General features: G+C 41.6%; 1 protein-coding gene across 1 annotated transcript in view; it reads left to right on the forward strand.

Moving 5' to 3' along the window:
- The window catches only part of Exoc6 (exocyst complex component 6), a 136,270-nt gene that overhangs the window by 88,563 nt on the left and 24,792 nt on the right, over positions 1 to 22,915 (forward strand). Inside the window, exon 20 of the mRNA XM_021219995.2 lies at positions 13,296 to 13,369. Within this exon, the coding sequence (XP_021075654.1) occupies positions 13,296 to 13,369 (74 nt within the window). The remainder of the gene's footprint in view (positions 1 to 13,295; positions 13,370 to 22,915) is intronic.

Here is a 22,915-nt window from a genome sequence, read left to right on the forward strand (position 1 = left end):
GCCTGCCTCTGCCTCCCAAGTGCTGGGATTAAAGGCGTGCGCCACTATGCCCGGCCTCTCTCTTTATTTTTAATCTGATTTTAATTAGTATACAAAGTAGTAGCTTTTCTTATAGCATTTTTATGCATACTGAGTTTTGGTAGACTACCCCCAACATCAGCCCCTTTCCTGTCTTCCCCTTCTGCTTGGACCCTTTGACCCCAACATTACATTTTTTTATCCCTTTTTCTGGTGCTGAGAATTGAACCTAAGGTCTGGTTCAATTCTAAAAACACATCCTACCACTGAGCAACACCCCAACTTAAACTGTTTTCTTACAGTTTTTAAGAAGTTGTGTTTGAGATCGTTACAGTCTGATATTGCTTATGTCAATATTTTACACACATATTGCTTGATTCATTTTGTACTATTTTGTCTTTAGTGTGGCTTCAAAATAACTAGGTATTTGGCCAGCTAGCTGGTTCACTGGGTAAAGGCAGTTTCTGCCAAGCCTGAGTTTATTCCCAGAACCCACATGGTAGATGAAGAAAACTAAGTCCCACAAGTTGCCCTCTGACCTCTGCATGTGTGCTGTGGTGTAAGCATGTGCATGTGTATGCACACCCTTGTATATGCACACAGAATAAATAAATATGACAAAACTTTAGTAATAGTTGGCAGTTGAACCTCTTGTTGGGCTAGGTTGTGCCTTATTACGTATAATGCTGAGTGATAGACATTGCCGTGTGCGTAGGCAGGTCTCTGGTGTCTGTTTTACATCCCAATATTAGTGCTCCTCCTCCCAGTACCCACTTAAACAGTCCCTCTCCAAGTCTACCTTCCTCTTCTCTTTTGAGCAGGGGAAGCACCCCTCTGGTATTACCCCCTCCTCCCACTAACCAAGACAGTCCATTTAGAGGTGCAGGATCCACAGGCAGGCAGGCACCAGACTCAGGGACAGCCCTGGCTCCAGTTGTTAGGGGGCCCACATGAAGACCAAGCTGCTCATCTGCCACATATATGCAGGGGACCTGGGTGCAGCTGTGCTCACTTTTTGGTTGGTATTTCAGTCTCTGGGAGCCCCCAAGGGTCCAGGTGAGTTGGTCTTGTATGGAGCCTCTGTCTTTAGGCCCTCAATCCTTCTCCCATCTCTTTCATAAGACACCCAGAGCTTCATCTAATGTTTAGGTGAGAGTTTCTGCATCTCTTTCCATTGGCTGTGGGGGGAGCCTCTTAGAGGACAGTTATGCTAGGTTCCTGTCTGCAAGTATAACAGAGTGTCGCTAATAGTATCAGTGATTGGTTCTTGCCCATGGGATGGGTCTCAATTTGTGGCAGTCATTGGTTGGTCATTCCCTCAGTCTCTGCTCTGTCTTTGTCCCTGCACATCTTATAGGAAGGATACATTTTGGGTCAAAGGTTTTGTGGTGGGCTGCTCTCCTTATCCCTCTACTGGAGGTCCTACAGAAAGTGGCTACTTCCTCTACAACCCACAGACCCAGAGAAGCCAAATAATAAGGAGGGCCCAAGGGAGGGTGGTTGAATCTTGCTCAGAAGGGGAAACAAAATAGATACCAGAGGTTGGTGGAAGGAGGGAACTGTGTGGGAAAGGGGAGGGGGAGGGAGGGGTATAGGGGGTGGGAAGATAATAGGTAGGGAGGGCAAGGGATCGAGAAGGGAAATAGGAGGGCAATCTCTAGGATGCTCCAGATACTTGGGACTGGGGGGAGTCCCCAGGAGGGTCTATGGGGGCAGCTCTCACTGAGGGTGTCTCTGTTTTCTTACCTCCCTCTAGAGGACTACAGAAAAGCATGGACTATGTCCCCATCCCAGGCATTGCCTCCCCGGCCTCTCTAGGATATTTCCTACCTCCAGCCATTCCTTTGGGCAGTTACTAAAAGCACCGTTTGAATCTCTCAGAGAAAACCAAGAAAGGAAATGCAATCTGGCAGCCGGTGCAAGAGGGGCAAACCTTAACTCTGTTGGGCAGAGTCTCTGTCCCCAGCGACATGGGAGGGAGGGACTTGCTTTAAGATTTTGCCTTTGATTGTCTCTGCCTTTTAAAGTTTATCATGAATGACTACTGTAATCATTACACCTTTCTTGTATTTTTTTCCTTTTGGGCTTTTTTTTTTTTTTTTTTTGTAAACTTAACTAGTTTCTGTGTGTGCACGTACATGTGTGTATGTTTGTCGTGGGATGCATGTGGCTTTCAGAAGACAACATTATAGGAGTTAGTTCTCTCCTTCTACCCTATGGGTTCCAGGGATCAAACTCAGGTCATCCAGCTTGGTTGCAAGTACCTTTGCTGCTAAGTCATTCCACTGATGCCCTATATTCGCTACTCCTTAATGCAGTGTCACATATTCTGTACTTACTGAACAAATATAAATGACTTTTGTGTTTAGTTTACCACTTCCAATATTAAATATTCTTTTCTAAAATGTATCTTTTAACTTTAACAGTGAATTTATAGTATAAATAATGTTGAACTCTCATACTTTTTCTGGTAGAAAAAATATACACTCTCATCCACTGGCAAGTTTTAGGGATTGTTGTATGTATTAATCATATGAAAACGAAACTTCCTCTAATACTGTAACTATGTTAAGAGAATTTTAAAAATAAGTTTTTATCGTGTTTTAAATAATCATTATTTTAAGTCTAGGGAAATGTAGTTTTAAAATATAAAGCTTATTTTCAGTTTTCTACATATTGGGACAGGGGAAGAAAGAAGGTACAGAGGAAGAGGAGTTTCGCTAGACGAGGAAGGGGAGGCTAGAATGCTTAATGAGTTTGTGACCACCTAAGTATCACAGTATTCGCTTGGGGTATGAAGAGGAAATGCCGGCAGTCTGATAGAGAATCTTAGAAGTCAGTCACTGGGCTCTCCCACCCAATGGTCATCACACTCCTCCATGCTAAGGTCATCTGGCACTGGAGACAAGAGCAAATGTGCTGTGCATAGAATGACCCTGCTGTGTAGTGGTCCAGCCCTACCTTAACATCTGATTGGAAGGGTTAACTATACTTCAGAGAAGGAGTTTCCATGGGACACATGTTGCTCTGTTGGTGGACTATGTTGACCTGAAACCACTTGCTTTCTGAACTTCTCCTAAGTGAGAAGTTGTGTCCCAAGAGAAAGTTTGCTTGTCCATGTGGACCCAACTCCTTCCACAGCGCATGGCTGTTCAAGTAAGATCCAAACTAGATTTCTGTTGCCTGCATCCTCCTGTCTCCTCATTTCGTCATGTGTGTATAAGAAGATATGCCACAACTTTCTGTGGCATATCTGCTTAGAGTCATGCACCAAAACTCAACTTTCATCCCCAAGTTAATTCTATAAAAAAATCTCTTTGTCCTCTAACATTCTAGCCACTAATTTAGCTCTCTTCCCTTCGTTGCCATTGTCTGATGCTGTGATCTAAGGATACCACTATCATATGCAGTTAGGCTGTCAAGCACACTTTTCTGTATGCTATACTTTATTAACCGCAGGGCATGGTGTCATATACTTATAATCCTGGCATTTGGGAGACTGAGGCAGGAGGATTGCCACAAGTTCAAGGCCAGCTTAGGCTACTTGGTGAGAGCCCTCCAATGTTTTAAAAACAAATAACTACAAAGAAGCTCAGACTAGCTTTTCATATTGGCCAGAATGTACTTTGAAATAACCAAAACTATGGCATTCTAAAATCCAATAATGATGGGACTTGGAAGCTGGCACAGTCTACAAGCACAAGGACTTAGGTTCTTATTGCCGGCACCCATGGGCAAAGCTGAGCACCGTGACACACACCTGTAGTCCCTGCTAGAAGCCAGAGGTGATCCTGCAGCTCATTTTTGCAGGCAGACTAGCAGAATCAGTGAGCTCCAGGTTCCTTAAGGAACCACGTCTTGAAAAATAAGTTTGTCTGTGTACGTGTGTGTGTGTGATGTGTGTGGAGGTCAAAGCAAAACTCGTGGGAGTTAGTTCTGTCCTCCCTCCACACCCAGTGAGCAGCCTCAAGTCGCCAGACATGGTGGCAAGTACCTTTACCCCTGAGCCTCTCTCCAGCCTCACTGAAGCTTTTAAATCAAGACTTGATGGAATCTGTATCAAGAAAACTTAACCTTAATGTCATGGAAATTATACTGGATGTGGAGAGAGGCTGAAAGCAGGGAGACAAGCTTTTCCTTTTCAAAGATAAACAGAACCTGATATTAGAAATGGAAATCAAAACTTGAGAAAATTGATTGCAGACATTTTGGAAGGGGGAATATATGCAATTAGTGAATTAATTGAATATGATTGCATTAAGATGATTAAAGTTAGAGACTTAAACAGTGGAGAAACCTACAGAAAAATCTTGTAGTTAAAGGAGGGTGTGAAGGGAGAAGAAAGGAGATATTTAGGCATACAGGATAGATTAATGGAATTCTGTGCTCCCCCAATGGAAATGTTATGAAAGTTGCTTAGTGCTGTACTCATGGTGAAAAGTCTGTGAATGTTTATTTGTTGAAGAGAGAAACAAATAATAAACCAGACGTCTCTGTCTAAGATCACTTAGGGGTCCTACCTTGTAAAGACTTGAGGCCACCTAGTCATGTTGCACTTCAAATCCATTCATTTAACTCTTTAATGTAGACATACCTGATGGTTAGTCCTTTTTGAAAACCTAATATGTTACAGAACTGTGGATGGATGACCTTTTGCTGTTCTGAGCTAAACAGCCAGGATTTCTTTGTCTCCTTGTGGGATCAGTTTCTCCCATTCGGTCATTTTTCTTCGGAACTTGTCCCGCTTTTTTACTACCTTTTGTTGCAACCCCGAGTCGAACCTGATTTTACAGTGTTCGGATCCAGGAATGTGGAACTGCATGTGGACCTAAGAATTTTGCGGGTTTGGAGTGCTTTCCTGCGTCTTTCTAGTGCTCTTCCTACATAGCCCAGGCTGGCCCCACTCTCAGTTTCAGTTTGGACTCTGCCATTTGCTTAGCAAGATGCCTCAGAATTTCCCCTAAAACACAGGGTTTAGAGTTTAGGATTTCTCAGATAATCCTACTAAGAATGAGAGGCCAGAAATGTTCAGGCAAATGGAGAGTGCAGAGCGCTGAGGCTATATACTAATGGACCCCTTCATATTTAGGAGGTACTTTGCGTTTAGAAGATACAGTGCTAAACAAGATGGAGTGGTGGCATCTGTACCCCAGCAAGGAGACAATAACTTCATTAACAAATATTAAAACCTGTGGAATTCTGTAAAAGTAGTTGATACTTTGAGAAAACAGACACATTTAGATATGAAATCTCTTGAAATATCAAGTAAGGTCAGTACATGTCTGTGGTGGGCATGTTTGCTTGTCTTGATTATGACCGCAGTACTAGTGTAACTAAGCAGTACTAGCGTAACCAAGCAGTACTAGTGTAACTCCATGTTTAGTTAGGATGATAACTAGGAGTGTGTACTTGCCGCATTGAGCGGCTGAGCCCATTACAGAACAAGATTCATTTCTTCTTGACTGAGACTGATTTGCCATGCTTGTCGTATATAAATCTGCACATATATTTTGTTTCATGTTTATTAGTGCGTTATGCCTTGGTGTGGGTACCTTGCAGGTAGAAGTATATCGAAGAAATGATCTATCCTCTTACTAAATTGTTAGAAGAGTGTCTCAGAAGGAAGTCCTTTGCACTACTGACAAAATACGGGGTATTGCCAAAATGTCGGGGAGCCAGATTCTACTCCATATTTAAAATAATCCAGACTAGATATAGACTATATATGTTCTAGATTATATATTCATATTTTCATAATTCTATATACATATCTCATGAGGCTACGATCTACTAAGAGTTTAATATCTGAAATACAGAGTTATTAGAAAAGCATTGTATCAGTCTGAGCAGTGGTGGTGCGTGCCTTTAATTCCAACACTGAAGAAGCAGAGGCAAGCCGATCTCTGAGTTTGAGGCCAGCCTGATCTACAGAGGGAGTTCCAGGACTACAGTTCCAGAGCAAACTCTTGTCTTGAAAACCACCCCCCAAAAAGAAAGAAAGAAAGAAAGAAAGAAAGAAAGAAAGAAAGAAAGAAAGAAAGAAAGGAGGGAGGGAGGGAGGGAGGGAGGGAGGGAAGGAAGGAAGCAAGCATGCAAGCACTACATCAGAGCGCTGGCAGCTGCTTTTCTGTACTGACCACTGAACACAGGGCCTTGTGTTTGCTTAGCTAATGCTCTACCGCTGAGCTGCATTCCCTGGGCTTTTCTGCTCTGAGACAGCGTCTCACTAAATTGTCAGGCCGGCCTCAAATTTTTAGACCTTTTGCCGGGATTACAGGTGTACCAGCATGGTGGCCAGCTTGACATCTATTTTGATGGTTTAGTCATTGGGGCATGGATAAATCTCCAGGCAGTTCATCATTTTGGATGAAGATTTAACACGCCTAAAAGCTAAACAGAACAAAGCAAACAAACACAACCCAGAAATCTTTGTATATTTTTATTTTTCCTGGTGGAGGCTATGGTTTTATGACCTGATTCTAACCTTGGTGCAGATCCTCACATCCAAATAAGAGCATTGAGGGAAAGTCATGGGATGGTGTAAGCACACTACTCCAATGCCTTGTAAAAGTTGCTGAACATTGCTCCATTGTTTGGGTGCCAGAAATCCTTCCGCTTCAAATGTTGATTGAGGGTACCTTGCTTAGGTTTACTTCTAAGAAGTGGAGAAGGCTAGATTATTATCATTGTGTGCCAAATATCATTAAGGCGTTCATCTCTGCCAACCACTTGTAATGTAATACAAGTCAGGTGAGAGTGCTAGCTCCCTACAAACCCCAGTGGCTTCTGTATGAGGGAAACCACTAGATGGTGCCATCCATACAGGTACTTGGCCTACCCAAAGTTTGAGTTCAAATCAGCTATTTTAATTTCAGCTTTACCAAGAAATGTTCATCAGTGCATGCACTTGTATGCAAACACACACAAATAAGAAAATAAAATGTAAAAAAAATAAACCATTTTCATAAAATTTTATTTTATTTTATTTTATTTTTTAAAGAGAAAGGGGATATAAACGGGGTTGACAAGTTGACCTGCAAATTGTCCTCTGGCTTACATGCCCGTTCATCACACATGCATACCCAGACACACATGCACTAATAACGAATGTAAAAATAAAGTCAAGTTGTGGTTAATAAAGATTATGTTTGGGTTGTTTGCTTTAGTTTTAGTTTAGATTAGTTTTGTTTTGTTTAAGACAGAGTTTCTCTGTAGCCCTGGCTGTCCTAGAGCTCAATCTGTAGACCAGGCTGGCCTGGAACTCACAGATCCCTAGTGCTGGAATCACAAGAGTGTGCCATCACCTTCTGGTTTAAGATTATGAAAGGAGATATTTAGAATAGCCTTCTTAAATTTTTTTAAAGCTTAGAAGTCATATTAAATACTTTTGGAAAGCCAGAATCATTATACGTCTTTTTAAAACACCCTTACAGGAACAAAGATGGCCATCAGTAGGGCAGGAGCACCGATGGCTGTTATTACTAAATGATCGCCTGAGGGAGAACAAGGGAACCCTCGAGTGTGACAGTCTGGCTGGGCAGGGGGGTTTGACTCCATCGGGGATTCCCAAGTGTTTCAAAAGACTAGACTGTCCTTCGTGGTCATGAGTCATGATGGCAGGAGTTGTCCAGTACTCTGTACTCCTCTACTCAGATGCAGTTGTTTAATATTTCCTATACACCAGACAGAGGAGAGCTAAAGGTTAAAAAAAAAAACAAAAAACAAAACAAAAAAAAACAACTCTGTTTCCCTGGAATTTTCTGTTCAGTGGAGGAAGAGCTCAAAATTTCAGTTTTGTCAAAGAATGCATTAGAAACATTCTCTTACCCACTCAGTTATTCGGTGTCTATACCCCGAGTAAGATAGGGTTTTGTGTTTACACCACCCAGTAGCCACATGTGGCTGTTGAGTTTAAATTAGTATGGAATAAGACTGTCTCGTCTGTACTATATTTAAAGACCATTTCCATCACTGCCGGAGGTTCTGTTGGACCGAGTTTTCCTAGATCTAATCAACAATCTAGGTAATACGGTAACTACAGGTGGAATTTCTTGCTTGTTTCTTTCCTCTCTGTTCACTTCCTAAACTTTCATCGAATGTTTATTATTAGGTGGTAGGAATTAGGAAAGAGAGTGTGATCCTTCCCATGGAGGAGTTCCTGGTTTCATGGGAGAACCCAGACAGATACACAATGAGAAGACAGCCGAGTGGGCAGTGTGGTAGGATTCACACAGGAAGTTCCAGTTAAAACACGGAGGAAACAGCTTACCGTCTGCAGGGATAATGGGTGTGTTCCCCAGAAGGTGATGATTGAATTGAGGGATAAGTAAGAGTTACACAGGTGGAAGGCAAGCCCAGTGCTCCAGGCAAGAGGATCAAAGGCATTACGAAGAGAGCCCGCTGTGTGCGGAGAGGCCTGGGCAGCCTTGTTTGGAAAGAGTTTAAGGAAAGTCTTCAGCGATGAGCCGGGAGAAGTAGGCAAAGGCCACTTGTAAAAGACCTAAGTCTTGTTTTACTGTGAGGGTGATGGTGAGCCATTAAAGAATGCTAAACTTTGAAATGCTCAGGTAACAATTACGTCTGGCATAAATCATACTGGAATAAGAGGAAAGAAAAGCGGCAGATGGGAACATTTAGTAATTCAGGCAAGAAATGATGATAGCTTGAGCTAAGAGAGAGATAGCCGAAACTCAGAAGAGACAGTAGGGTCGACTGTATTTGTGTTTTAAAGAAACAAATGAAAAAGTATGAAGCTGCCAGTCAAATTGAGTAGCCTATCATTATCAGATGTGCTCTGTGTTGCGTGATTTAAGGGTGCTAAATCACCTTCTATCGCTAAGAAATATTTGAGGAAAATAACCCTGAGAGTTAAATCATCTTCTATTCCTAAGAAATATTCGAGGAAAAAGCCCAGAGAGTTCTAAGCTGCTGGCGTGCTTTGTGTGTGTTCGTTAGATTCCCCTGAGAAAAGGAGACAGTCACAGAAGGGTGACTAGTTTATCAGATTCTGGATCCGTGGATCAAGTGCCAGGATGCCCCATTTAGCTGTGTGGTCCTGAGCAAGTCACTTCACTTTTAACTTTTCTATGCTATGAAACGAAGAGCTGGACAGCTTTTAACCTGAGCTGACTGACTGTGGGGATATTCAGAGTGGGTATTTCTTTGCTTGAAGATTTTTCAAGCTATCATCCATGTGTCCCATTTGCCAAAATCAGTTGTTATAATGATCAAGGCAGATGGCATATGAGAAAGTGTTTTTATGAACTGTAAGATTCTATACAAATTTATGATATAATTTCAACACTAAACTCTTGGGCTTAATGCCAAACCAGTGAACTTTTAACTGTCATGTCTTAAACAGGAATTGAAGAGGAAGAAAAAGAACAGATTCTTTTTTTTTTTTTTTTTTTTTTTAATTACTTCTGATGCCAGGAATCTTCTCAGAGCCTTGTACACCCAGAGAACTGCTCCACCACAGATCTAACTTCCCTGTCCTGATTGCTTCCAGTGTAGAAACATTCTGCAGCCAGAAGTGGCAGCTCACACCCATAATCCCCACATCTGGGAGTCTGAGATAGAAGGAGCCTAAGTTTGAGAACTAAGTACATTACAATTGCAGGCATAATTGAAATTGAGCTGCCTTCTGTGCTGTATAGGTAAAGTTAACGTGATTTATAGGAAGGCATTCTGTGATCCTAGGCATTTTTTAAAATTAGAAGATGTTCTTGTTTTAAAAGGATTTTTATTTGGGGGAGTGTGCACAAGTATTTTGTATGTATGTATGTATGTATATATGTGTATGTGTGTATGTATGTATATATGTGTATGTATGTGTATGTATGTATATATGTATGTATGTATATATGTATGTATGTATGTGTATATGTGTGTATGTGTGTATGTATGTGTGTATGTATGTGTGTATGTATGTATGTGCACTATGTACATGCCTAGTGCCATGGAGATCAGAGAAGGGGGTCAGACCCCTGGAATTGGAGTTTTAGATGATTGTGAGACACCATGTGAGTGCTGTGAACTGAGCCTTGGTCCTCTGTAAGAACGACAAGTGTTCCTAACCTGTGGGCCATCACTTCACTCTCTTAGAAGACCCTTATTTTTAAGAGGCTATTACAACTTCCTGTATCATTCTTAAATTAATATCTGATTATCTGATAGGAACAGAGAAACTCAGTTATCTGGGACGTAGGAAGGAGAGGGAAAGTTGCCACAGAGTGTGGCAGCTGCCACTTTCCACTATGGACAGTAGCACTGATAGACATATATTATGCCGTCAAATAGGAAGTGGCTAGATCTTATTATTAAAAACTGCTCTTCTGGTGCTGGAGGGCCCAAGAAAGATGATTCAGTCATCTGTTTCATATCTTCACCTGGACCCTAGCAGAGGACCAGGAAAGGACCTGGAAGTATGTGTGTTACTGAAGTCAAGGCACCCCTTGGTTAATTATATTATTCTGAAACTACACATCAAAGGGACTTAACTCCCAGTAACTAGCCAAGTTCATTTGTATTACAGTACATCCAGTCACATGGGAGGCTGAGGCTGGAGGATCACTTGAGCCCAGTATGGACAATAAGCAGCACTCTCTGGGGGGTGGGGGGAGGAAGGAGGTTGGAGGAGGAGGAGGAGGAAGGAAGGAAGGAAGAGAAAAGAAAGAAGAAAAGAAAAGAAAGAAATAGGACACTTTCCTAGGCAAGAAGGGCAGGGAGACACAGAGACAGAGCAGAGACAGAGACAGAGACAGAGGCAGAGGCAGACTCCGGTGAGCCCTGACTCATGGGAGAGGCCCTTGTCTGTATTTGACTTGCCCTTTCTCTGAGGCTAGCCAGTAGTTGGTCAGCTGACAGAATAAACCAGACAGTTCTGAATTTTTCAGTACAAAGAGGGGGAAAAAGATTTTAGTGCTGTTCTAGAGGATTATGAAAAAATTTTGGTAGTCTATTCAAAACAGTAAAAGAAAGACTAATACAGTGAAGCTTTTCTGCGTTTTCTGTGTTCTCTTACAGCTTTAATATCAGTCCTCGCTCTTGCTCTCTCCCTCACCCCTTGTTCTTATTCTTCCTTTGTTTCATGAGCTGGTAAGTCAGCTGGTCATTTCCTCTCTTCCTTTTTCCTTCTTCTCATTTTCAAGAACTCACTGAGGCCTTGAATTATTGTCAGTTCTCCTGCTTCAGCCCCCTAAGCAATTAGGCTATTAGGATTAAAAGTCTTAAAGCAGAAAAAGTATTGAAAACTACCTTGAATTTTAAAAAATGTTGTCTTAAGATGTTCTTTCACTTTGAAGAAAAAAAAAATGACTAAGTGACATCCGCAGACATTTTTTAATTCCTCCTGATGTTGCTACTGAGATGATATACCTGTGATCTGCGTGTAAAGCTGATTTCTTCCCCCCCCCAATTTTTTATTAAGTATTTACTTCATTTACATTTCAAATGCTATCCCGAAAGTCCCCTATACCCTCCCCCACCCCTGTTCCCCTACCCACCCACTCCCACTTCTTGGCCCTGGCATTCTCCTGTGCTGGGTCATATAAAGTTTGCAAGACCAAGGGGCCTCTCTTCCCAATGATGGCTGACTAGACCATCTTCTGCTATATATGCAGCTAAAGACACAAGCTCTGGGGGTACTGGTTAGTTCCTATTGTTGTTTCACCTACAGGGTTGCAGACCCCTTCAGCTCCTTGGATACTATCTCTAGCTCCTCTATTGGGGGCCCTGTGTTCTATCCAATAGCTGACTGTGAGCATCCACTTCTGTGTTTGCCAGGCACTGGCATAGCCTCACAAGAGACAGCTATATCAGGGTCCTTTCAGCAAAATCTTGCTGGCATATGCAATAGTGTCTATGTTTGGTGGCTGATTATGGGATGGACCCCCAGGTGGGGTAGTCTCTGGATGGTCATCCTTTCATCTCAGCTCCAAACTTTGTCTCTGTAACTCCTTTCATAGGTGTTTTGTTCCCAATTCTAAGAAGGGGCGAAGTGTCCACACTTTGGTCTTCGTTCTTCTTGAATTTCATGTATTTTGCAAATTGTATCTTGGGTATTCTAAGTTTTTGGGCTAATATCCACTTATCAGTGAGTGCATATCATGTGAGTTCTTTTGTGATTGGGTTACCTCACTCAGGATGATACCCTCCAGATCCATCCATTTGCCAAGGAATTTCATAAATTTATTGTTTTTAATAGCTAAGTAGTACTCCATTGTGTAAATGTACCACATTTTCTGTATCCATTCCTCTGTTGAGGGACATCTGGGTTCTTTCCAGCTTCTGGCTAAATAAGGCTGCTATGAACATAGTGGAGTAAGTGTTCTTATTACCAGTTGGAACATCTTCTGGGTATATGCCCAGGAGAGGTATTACTGGATCCTCCGGTAGTACTATGTCCAATTTGCTGAGGAACCACCAAACTGATTTCCAGAGTGGTTGTACAAGCTTGCAATCCCACCAACAATGCAGTGTTCCTCTTTCTCCATATCCTCGCCAGCATCTGCTGTCATCTGAATTTTTGATTCTGACTGGTGTGAGGTGGAATCTCAGAGTTATTTTGATTTGTATTTCCCTGATGATTAAGGATGTTGAACATTTTTTCAGGTAAAGCGGACTTCTTACCGTGGGGGAATCATTGTTAGCTAGACATGGGATTTCTATACTGTTTGCTTGTGTAACTGAACAGATGTTTTGAAATGCATTTACACCCATGGAATTGGTAGTTCAAAGTAATTGCTCACCTAAGGTCACAAAGAGTAAAAAAAAAAACTACTTTGGCTGGGCTTGGCGGTGCACGCCTTTAATCCCAGCACTTGGGAGGCAGAGGCAGGCGAATTTCTGAGTTCAAGGCCAGCCTGGTCTACAAAGTGAGTTCCAGGACAGCCAGGGCTATACAGAGAAACCCTGTCTCAAAAAACCAAAACCAAACCAAACAAACAAAAAACCTTTGATTTGATTGAACTATACTTTATTTGATTTATTTGATTGAACTTTACTTTGATTGAACTATATACTACTTCTGAACTCTGTGTAAGACAACTCTTCTACATTTATTTTGGTTAAGGTTACAGATTAAATGGCTGGCTAGAAGTTATTAGAAGAGTTGTGGTAATGTGTTCAGAGAGCATATTCAGTAGAAATTGAAGGTTGTATGTGATCTTTGAAACGGTTGTATATAAATATTACAGTATGTTATGTAGCGATTATATACTTATATATTTTTCAATTTGTTCTAATTCCTTTTTATTTTCTAAAATTTTAAATCTTAGTGTTTGCCAGCTCTGAGCCTGTGCCAGGATTCCAAGGGGACACCCTGCAGCTGGCCTTCATTGACCTCAGACAGGTAAGATGCACCGGTGCTCTTCGCTGTCTCTCTTGCCTTTTATTACTTCATTCTTAATGGCACCAGAGCGTTTGCTCAGGAAAACTCTTTAGAAGATGCTCCTTTTGATGGCTGTGTGCTTGGCAGACTCTGAGCTTGCGTTCAGATGGTGTCTCAATCTTATGGAGCATTTCCGTAGTGAAAATTTAATATGTTCATTTCTTGGAAATATTTTTTAAGAATTTCGTGGTCATAAAAATCAGCAGTACTAACACTGCTACAACTCAAATGCAAATGAATTATTACTAGAAAGTCACTTCTTGTTTAACATTTTATTAATGGTGATGTTTATAAATTTTGTATATCACCAGAAAAAGGTTTTAAAAATAATTATTCATTCTTATGCATTTTTCTCTGTGAAAAGTGTTCTAAGTCTAGTAGCAAATGTGAGCTCTTCTTTCTGCCCCTTAATCAGGTCTCCTTGGTGACATGTCCGGTCTGTGGTGTTCTTTATTTTCTTTCCTTTTTCTATCTCTTTTGTGTTTTTCCTTCTAAGTCCTCTCTTCCTCTTTCTTCTCCTTTTTCTTTTTCTTTCTTAATCCTAGGATTAAAGAGCTTAGTCAAGCTGGGGAGTCAGAGGGTGTGGAGGCAGGGGGATCCCTTAGAGGGTCCAGGAGTGCTGGATTGACAGAGACTGCTGTCCTTGTCAGGGAACATATGGAGACTGAACTAAAACAAAGGCAGTGTTCTAGTGTGCTAACAGTGCCCTTCCCTGTGGGGGGATGGTGGCGAAGCTCCGCCCTTGTTATAAACAGGCCCTTACCACACTGATGCTTGCAGAAGACCTATTTGAGCATGAATGTTTGGGGTTAGAGCTCTTTTTGCTCTTCTTGTGCAGTCAGAGTGGAGTATGCGTATTGATGCCTGTGTATTCGTTATTTGGTGAGCAAGTGTGATTGCGGTAGATACAAAATAGTGTGAGGTAATTCCGTGCCGTGGAGTTTAAGGGTTCTTGGGAGAAGACAAGAGCTTACCTAAGACCGTGAGTCCTGTGGAAGAGAGCACTATGATACTACTTCAAGTCAGGGCTACAAGGATCGAGAAAGCACTTCCTCTAAAGCACTGACTTTCACTGCAGACAATCAATGTTTAGGTCTTATGCCAACAAGGATCATGTTGTGGGCAATGTGAATCTGTAGACAGCTGTGCTAAGTTGGGAAGAGTAGCAGAACACTAGAAGTTAGGCTCAGCTTCTGCAACTGTGGACCGGGGAGATGCTGTTGTAGTAGGTCCTTTGGAAGGACTTCTGTTGCTTACATTTGTTCTCTGAGAAAGATGATCTAATATAGAAAGCTGAGTCTGCAGTAAGTTGGAAATAGGTTTCACTGTGAGTTCGTTTCTCTGGTAGGTTAAGACCACTTGTTTACTAGGTAAGCTTGTGTGTTGGAAGGACATGAATGTTCTTCAACCCAGAGGACATGACTAAAGGGTAGGTCTCCTAATGGAGTAATCTGTTCACAGAGATTTTCTGTTTCATCTGAATGTAGATGGTGTTAACTAGTTTACACAGTGACTAGTTTGCAGTCTGTAGGATTATGAATAAGACCACACAGCTTATGGAACTGAAGATGGATTGTCCCTAAGGGAATGAGGATGGAGCTTAGCTGATAGCTGAGGTCCTAGGTTTAAGAAACAAACAGCAACAACAACAACAACAACAACAACAACAACAACCAGGCAAGGGAGCGAGATGCTATGCTCCTGTACTCTAAGCTAGAGCCTGGCTCAGCAGCAGATTCTACAAACCAAACCACCACTAACCAAAAGAGCCCTCTCCTGTTACTGCCCAGTTACTGCCCTCCGCATTGTGTTAAGCAAACTTTGCTTTCTCCTTAAAAAAAGAATCTGTTCTTTTATTTGCATAGACATATGTGACCCCGGTTACCTCCTCCTTTCATAGAAGACCATTTTATAAGGCATGTAACTTCCTAGGGGATTGCATTATTAAAGTATACTTACAAATATTAGTTAATATCATGAGTCATGATTGAATATGCTTGCTAAATATGTGCACCTAGAAGACATTAAGTCCTGGAAGAGGGCATCAGATCTCATTATGGGTGGTTGTAAGCCACCATATGGTTGCTGGGAATTGAACTCAGGACCTTCTGAAGAGCAGTCAGTGTTCTTACCCGCTGAGCCATCTCACCAGCCCTGTTTTCTAGTCTTAAAGGGGACTTAAATTTTGTTCTCTATTAATGTTGCAATTTAGTGATTCACTATTCCTGTATGTTTATACTCTAAAATGAAAAGAAACAACTGATTCTTGCCTTTGGTTGCTATGTGACTTTCAGCATATGTTAAATTTTATGAGTTCAGTGGCTTAGATTTAATCAATTCAAAAAGGTAGCTATATTTCACTGTATTTGTGTTTAAAATTAATTCGCAATCACACTATAAAATGTATAATATGAGGGTTGGCAAAAAAAACAAAATTGATCTTGAAAACAAAAGTCTCCCATGAGATGATCCACATTCATTGTCCCCAATGTTATTGATTATTTAAATACAGATGCCTTAAAGTCTTGATAGTGCTTTTATGTCTGACTTCATAAATAAGTACTATAGTATTTTACATTTTTGTGAAGAAGTTTGTCACCAAACAGGAGGAGGTTCCCAGCACCTTTGTTTATATTTTAGTTGAGTTTCTGCACTTCTTCTCCCCACCCCCCCACCCCCCACCCCCGTCTGTGATCCATTTCTGTCTTAATAGGGTGGCTGACAGTTCTTTTCAAGTGTACTTAGAAAGGCAAGGAGCTCTTTTCATAGTATGTATAAGGGGTCGTGCTTCTGGATTTTAGCTTGAATTTGATACTGCTTCATGAATTGCTGGGTATGAAAGATTAGGAAGTAGGTCCAATGGTCACGTTTTACCTGCCCACCCGGACTTTGCCCTGAGGTCAAACTCCTGATCTTTGCTGCACTGAGTGGAGGAGTTGATGACAAGTGGGAGTTGATGCAGAAGGAAAGTTAAACCGAATCAAAGCTGAGGGTGTGAGAGAGAGCCAGGGCTCAGTAAGAGACAGAGCATCAGGCGTGCCCTCCCTCCGCCAAGGAAAAGGAAATAGCTGACCTGCCAGTGAAAAGACTTTATCATCCTGCCAATCACAGACTTGCTAATGGAAGCCAGTTATCTCAACAACATCTTAAGACCCACGAGCCTAGCAGACAATGCGGGGGATTAGTGGTCCTGGTGCTGCCATGGGAGTGTGCAGCCCCAGTCAATTTAAACAAGCCATTTAAACACAATTTGTATGTGTAGTTTTCTTATAAATAAAAGTTGTCATCTTCCTGTCTGAAATTAAGACACAAGATGAGTGGTATTTTATATACTTATAGGTCTCAACTCTTTTCTTTTATTCAAAAGCCACTTTAAAAAAATCAATATGTGATTGATTAAATATGTGACATTATTTTGACAATATACAAGCGCATCAAGATTTGAAAGCTACTGTATGATTGTGTGTTTAATATATAGTACTGAGAGGCAACCCATTCTTAGTACAGTAGCAATATTTTACTATATATCACTGGAAAATGTAATACCTCATACAAGGTAGCTAAGATTGTATTTTAATCAGAAAACTTGAAAATTTTCCCACTTTGATGAAAAAGTTTAAAACATCCAGTCTGTGTAGGTTCTGTGCATACTTCTCACAGTTGGACATCCCTGGCTTTCCTGATCCTGGAATGAAATCTTATTTAATGGGTGCCGTATAGCTTTGTATTGAGTTAGGTCAGCTGGTAAGACACAGCTTCCTTTGATGTTTTGACTCTCCTTTGGGTGACAATGTGCAGTTTTATATTGGTTGGGTGGTAGAGCAGGAAGACGGGGTTGTAACTGACAAAACAATTTCCTGCCTCAAAAAAAAAAAAAAAAGAAGAAGAAAGAAAAAGAAAGAAAGAAAGAAAGAAAAAGAAAGAAAAGAAAAGAAAAGAAAAGAAAAGAAAAGAAAAGAAAAGAAAAGAAAAGAAAAAAAGAAGAGAAAAGAAAAGAAAAGAAGAGAAGAGAAAAGTCTTTGAGCGGCATTTTCTAAAGTGTCTTCCTGGGAACATTGACTTCCTCTGATGAAAAATATTTCTTCAAAAAAGATTTCCAAGCTAAGGGTAGAACTAGGTTGTCGAACATTTGCCTCGGGGGGGGGGGGATGAGGCCCTAGGCTAGGTACCAGCACTGGGAAAGAGAAATACTTCCAACCCACATAAGCTCGAGAGGCACAAGAAACACTTTATCCTTTAATTACTCCTTTAGAGACTGACTTGGTACATGAGAATTTTAAAGACAAAAATTCTGCAGCAGCCTAGCATTTTCTAAGCACTTTGCAGAACTTTTGCCTTGATCACTTTGGGATGTATTACATAAAGCATCTATGGAAATGCTGCCTTAAGGATGATTCTACAGATGTCTGCCTCTGATTGGGGCCAACAGACTTTGAAACTAGTGACTTTGACAGAACTAGGAACTAGATTTATTGTTCTATAAAGCTAAATGAGTTACTATGATGACAGACTCAAAGCGCTCAGAACTTTGGAGCCCACCCCAGAAGAATACAGGCTGTAGTCGTTAGTTTTGGTTGCCACCACAGCTAGATGGGAAGGCCCTATGGTGAATGTGCACCATCACATTCTTTGGTTGTAGCACACAGAGAAATCAGGCTGGAACTGAGCTGGTAGCCTCCGCCTGCTGGCTGCTTCCATGGTACCTGAAGGTGTGGTACCTGTAGGCTACTGGGGAAGAAAGGTTCTCAGCTGTTTTCCCTATCTAGGAACCCTGTGAGCTACAGTACCACCCTCCCAGGCAAGAGGTGTCCTCTGGTACAATGGTGGCAAGAGCATTTGGTGGGGAGGACCAGTAACTAACCACTTCATGTTTGGAGTTTTGGCTGTTTTTCCAGAGGACCTGGGTTTAATTCCCAGCAGCTACATGGCTGTTCACTTGTAACTCTAGTTTTGTGGGTCTGATGCCCTCTTAATGCCTCTGTAGGATCATATTTTAATCATGCACATACAAAAAAAAAACAAAAAACAAAAAACCAAAACAAACAAAACAAAAAAAACTTTAAAATTTTGCCATTTTGATGAAAACATTAAAAATTTCCAGGCTTTTGAGCACATTTCTCACAATAAACTGAATGTCTGTGGCTTATCCCTGTGTGTCAGAAGAAGGCATCAGACCTCTGAAATTTTTTATTAGTTTAAAATATTTTATTGTTATTTAAAATGTGTGGTTCTGTACTATTAGTCAGATGTGCTATTTTCTCCTCTAAATACATTCTAGGCCATAATGATTATATGATTTTCTTTCTCCTTTAGGATTAGGTCCTACTTTTCAATACTTGGTTTGAGGCAACAAGAGAGAAGGGCTGGGTATTGCTGTGAACCACATTTTGAGGGATTTCAGAGGGAATATGAACTGTGTAAAATATATCTAGATCGCTTAGCCTCTTTCTTTTTATTTTTACTAATATTAGTATTGGTGTTTTGCATGCATATATGTGTGTGCACCACATACATGCCTGGTGCCCGCCAAGGCCAGAGAGGGCATTGAACCCCTGAAACTGGACTCAAGACGGTTGTGAGTCGCCATGTAGGTTCTGGGAATCAAACCCAGGTCCTCTGGAAGAACAACCGATACTTTTAACCCCTGAGCCAGTCCCTAACAGCATCTTTTCAAATGTATACCGTTAAGTTGTCATAGTTAAGGTTTCTGTTACTATGATAAAGCACCATAACCAAAGGCAACTTGGAAGGAAAGAATTTTACTTAACTTCCACATCACAGTCCATCACTGAGGGAAGCCAGGGCAGGAACCTGGAGGGAAGAGCTGATGCAGAGGCCATGGAGGGGTGTTATTTACTGGTTTGCTCCTCATGGCTTCTTCAGCCTGCTTTCCTATAGCACCCAGGATCACCAGCCCAGGGGTGGCCCCACCCACAGTAAGCTGGACCCTCCCTCCTATGTCAGTCATTAGTCAGGAAAGTGTACCCAGGCTTGCCCATCTGGTGGGGGCATTTTCTCAACTGAGGTTCCCACTTTTAAAATGTCTCTAGCTTGTGTAAAGTCACATAAATCTAGGCAGCACATAAGCACAGTATACATCCAGGAAAACCATGCTCATCTGCTGACTTTTCCCAGTGTGACTTTTTCATGTCATGGATGAAGGCTAGAGTCATGCTCCTCACTCACTGTGTCTCTCGGCAGTTGTGACCCTTCCCTCTCCAACCACTGTCATTTCTGATGCTACTTGCCTTTAGCCTGGATTTGAACTTTGTATGTGTGAGACTGTATGGCATCACTTTTTGATTCTCTCCGTCAGTGTTACGTGTATAGTATATGCATGTTTTAGGGAGAATTTAATTCTCCCTAAAATCTAAAGTCCCCTAAAAAAGGATGCCCACTCTTTCAGTCTGGTGCTTGATGTTTTAGCCAGAATGATAAGCAAGAAAAGAAATAAATCCAAAAAGCCATTGCTTTTGTTTGCAGACGGCATTATTCTGTACTTACAAGACACCAAAGGCTCCACCAGGAAACTCTTAGACCTGCTAGATACTTTCAGGGAAGTAGCATAATACAGAATCGACATACGGAAATCAGTGGCATTTTAGCAGCTTTTTTATATCCCAGTAGTAAGCTTGCCAGACAAAAAGTCAGAAGAAAGAAAGGGTGGGAGATGGGGACGGGGCTGGGGGGTGGGAGGCATAGGACGACAAACCCACCCACCCACCTTAAGCATAAACTAACTAAAGAGGTAACAGACTCCTGCAGTGAAAACGTAAGATACTGAAGAAAGAAACTGAAGAAGGGACAGAGAGACCTTCCATACTCATGGATAGGCTGAATTAATTTTATGAAAATATTACCCAAATTGGTCACATGGGCTGTAATCCCCACCAGAATCCCAGTGATATTCTTCATGGGAATAGAGACCAATTCTAGAATCATGGAAGCACCCAAAATCACCAAAAAGCCAAGGTTAATCCTTAGTAGAAAGAGAAGTGCATGAGATATGCCAACCTAATCTCAAACTACATCACAGGACACAGGATGAGACAGCGTAGAACTGGCACAAACATTTGATGTGCAGATAGACCAGTGGGAGAGAAAAGAGAATTCAGAAGCAGACCCATGTAGCCACAGCAATTTTCACAAGGGTCGGGAAAAAAAAAACAAAACAACAACAACAAAAACCCAAAACCAACCTCTGGGGAGATCACCGCTTTAACACATGATGTTGGGAAAACTGGATTTCTTCATGTCTGCAAATGAACTAGATCTATGTTGTGTACTTGTACACAAATCAGTGTGCTATCCGAGACCTTAATGTGAGACAGGACTTTGAAGCTGCCGGAGGAAGTGTGGGGAAGACTGAAGATGGGACCTAGGTAAGGACTTTCAGGACAGGATTCAGAGCACAGGAGACGACTACAAGGCCTGACGAATGGGACTGCATGAAAATACAAAGCTCTGCACAGCCAAGGCAATGCCCACTGCAATGAAGAGCTGCTTTACATAGCAGGGGAAAATGTGTGCCAGTTACACACCCGTGAATTGATACCTAAAGTATATAAAGAACTTCACAACCAAGTACCAAGGGCTGATGAGATGTCTCAGCAGGTAAAGGCACTTGTCCAGGAAGCTTGTTGAATTTGATCACTATTGATCACTAGAACCTGTATAAAGGTAGAAGGAGAGAGCCAGTACACACACACACACACACACACACACACACACACTGAAAAACAAAATCATCCAGTCAGCAAAATTATAATACCAAATTTTATAAACAATTCTTAAGTCAAAACAAAGCAAAACAAATAGCCAGTAAATATTGAAAATATTCAATTCCTAATTAGCCTAATATTCTAATTAGCCATTAGAGCAGTGGCTCTCAGCCTCCCTAACGCTATGACACCTTACTACACTTCGTCATGTTGGGGTGACTCCCAACCACGAAGCTATTTTCGTTGTTATTTTATTACTGTAATTTTGCTACTGTTATGAATCATAATGTAAATATCTGATATCCTGGATATCTGATATGCAACCCCTGTGAAAGTCTGTTTGACTCCCCCAAAGGGGCCATGAGAACCACTTCATTAGAATACTGTAAATTAAAACTGAAGCGCCACCCAGGGAGCCTGCATGGGACTGACTTAGGCCCTCTGCACCTATGTAGCAGTTGTGTAGCTTGGTCTTCCCGTGGGACACCTAACGAGGGAGCAGGAGCTGCTCTGACTCTGTCGCCTGCCTTTGGAACGCTCTCCTTTATCCCCTACTGGGTGGCCTCTTCTAGCCTCAGTAGGAGAGGAAGGCCTAGTCTTACTGCAGCTTGATCTGTCAAGGCTGATTGATACCCATGGGAGGCCTCCTCTTTTCTGAAGAGAAAGGGGGGGGGGGGAGGGCTGGGAGGAGGGGAGGGTGGGGAAAGTGTGGTCAGGATGTAAATTAATTAATTATACATACCTTTCAAAGAAACTTCGTGAAGATTTTTTTTTTTTTAAAGATTCTATTACACCCCAACAAGAGTGGTTAGCATGGAGAAGACAAAGGCCAACAAATCTGACAGGAATTGAGGTAAAAAAGGAAGCCTTACTTACACATTGCTGGTGGGCACGTAACTGGCAGAGCAGCCATGGAAATCTCACAAAAATAAACACAGAGCTACTGTGTGACCTACTCTTTGCTGTGTACTGAAGAACTCCTAAGCCAGCATATTCATGTTTATTGCTGCACTGTTCCAAGGGGCTAGGAAATGGAGCCAGCCTAGATGCCTATCAATAGAGGAGTACATAAAATGGTATGTGTGTGTGTGTGTGTGTGGTGAAATACTATATATTCATAAATAAAAATCAAAATCAGATTTCCAAGAAAATAGATGGAATTAAATATAACAAGCAAAATAAACTTACCTCAGAAAGATAAATAATACATGTTTTCCTTCGTATGTATAGGAGTGGGGGGTGGTGACTGGACTAGAAAAGGGTTTAAATGGGTGCCAGCACCCTGAAGGTATATCTCCCTCCTACAGCTTTGCTGTGTAGGCATGGGGAACAGAAGGAGGGTAATGAGATACAGGTGACAAGAAAGCTGGGGGCTGGGGTTACAGAGGAAGGGAGGAAGCTAACCAGAGAGTGCTAAGGGTAAAGGGTTGGGGAGGAGATGTAGATGGACAAAGAATAATGACCCATAGGTATGCAGATGACATAATAAGACCGGTTACTTTGCTTGCTAACGTGAAAGGGTTAATTTTGGGAAAGTGAAGAGCAGGACTGAACACAAAATGTGTGTAAAGCAGCTTTCGGAAACTGGTTTGGGAAATGAATTGTGAAGACCAGAACTGTGGTCACACCCTGAGGATGTACCTCCCTCCCACAGCTTGGCTGTGTTAGCATGTTAGAGGCTTGGGCATTAGGATGCAAATTTCTCAGAATGCCCAGAGAGGCAGTGTTTTACATGACAAAGTTTGAAAACAGACTTACCTAAACCACAGGTTTCTAGAACCTTCTC

Source organism: Mus pahari, chromosome 1, assembly GCF_900095145.1.
Source record: "Mus pahari chromosome 1, PAHARI_EIJ_v1.1, whole genome shotgun sequence".
Lineage (NCBI taxonomy): Eukaryota > Metazoa > Chordata > Mammalia > Rodentia > Muridae > Mus > Mus pahari.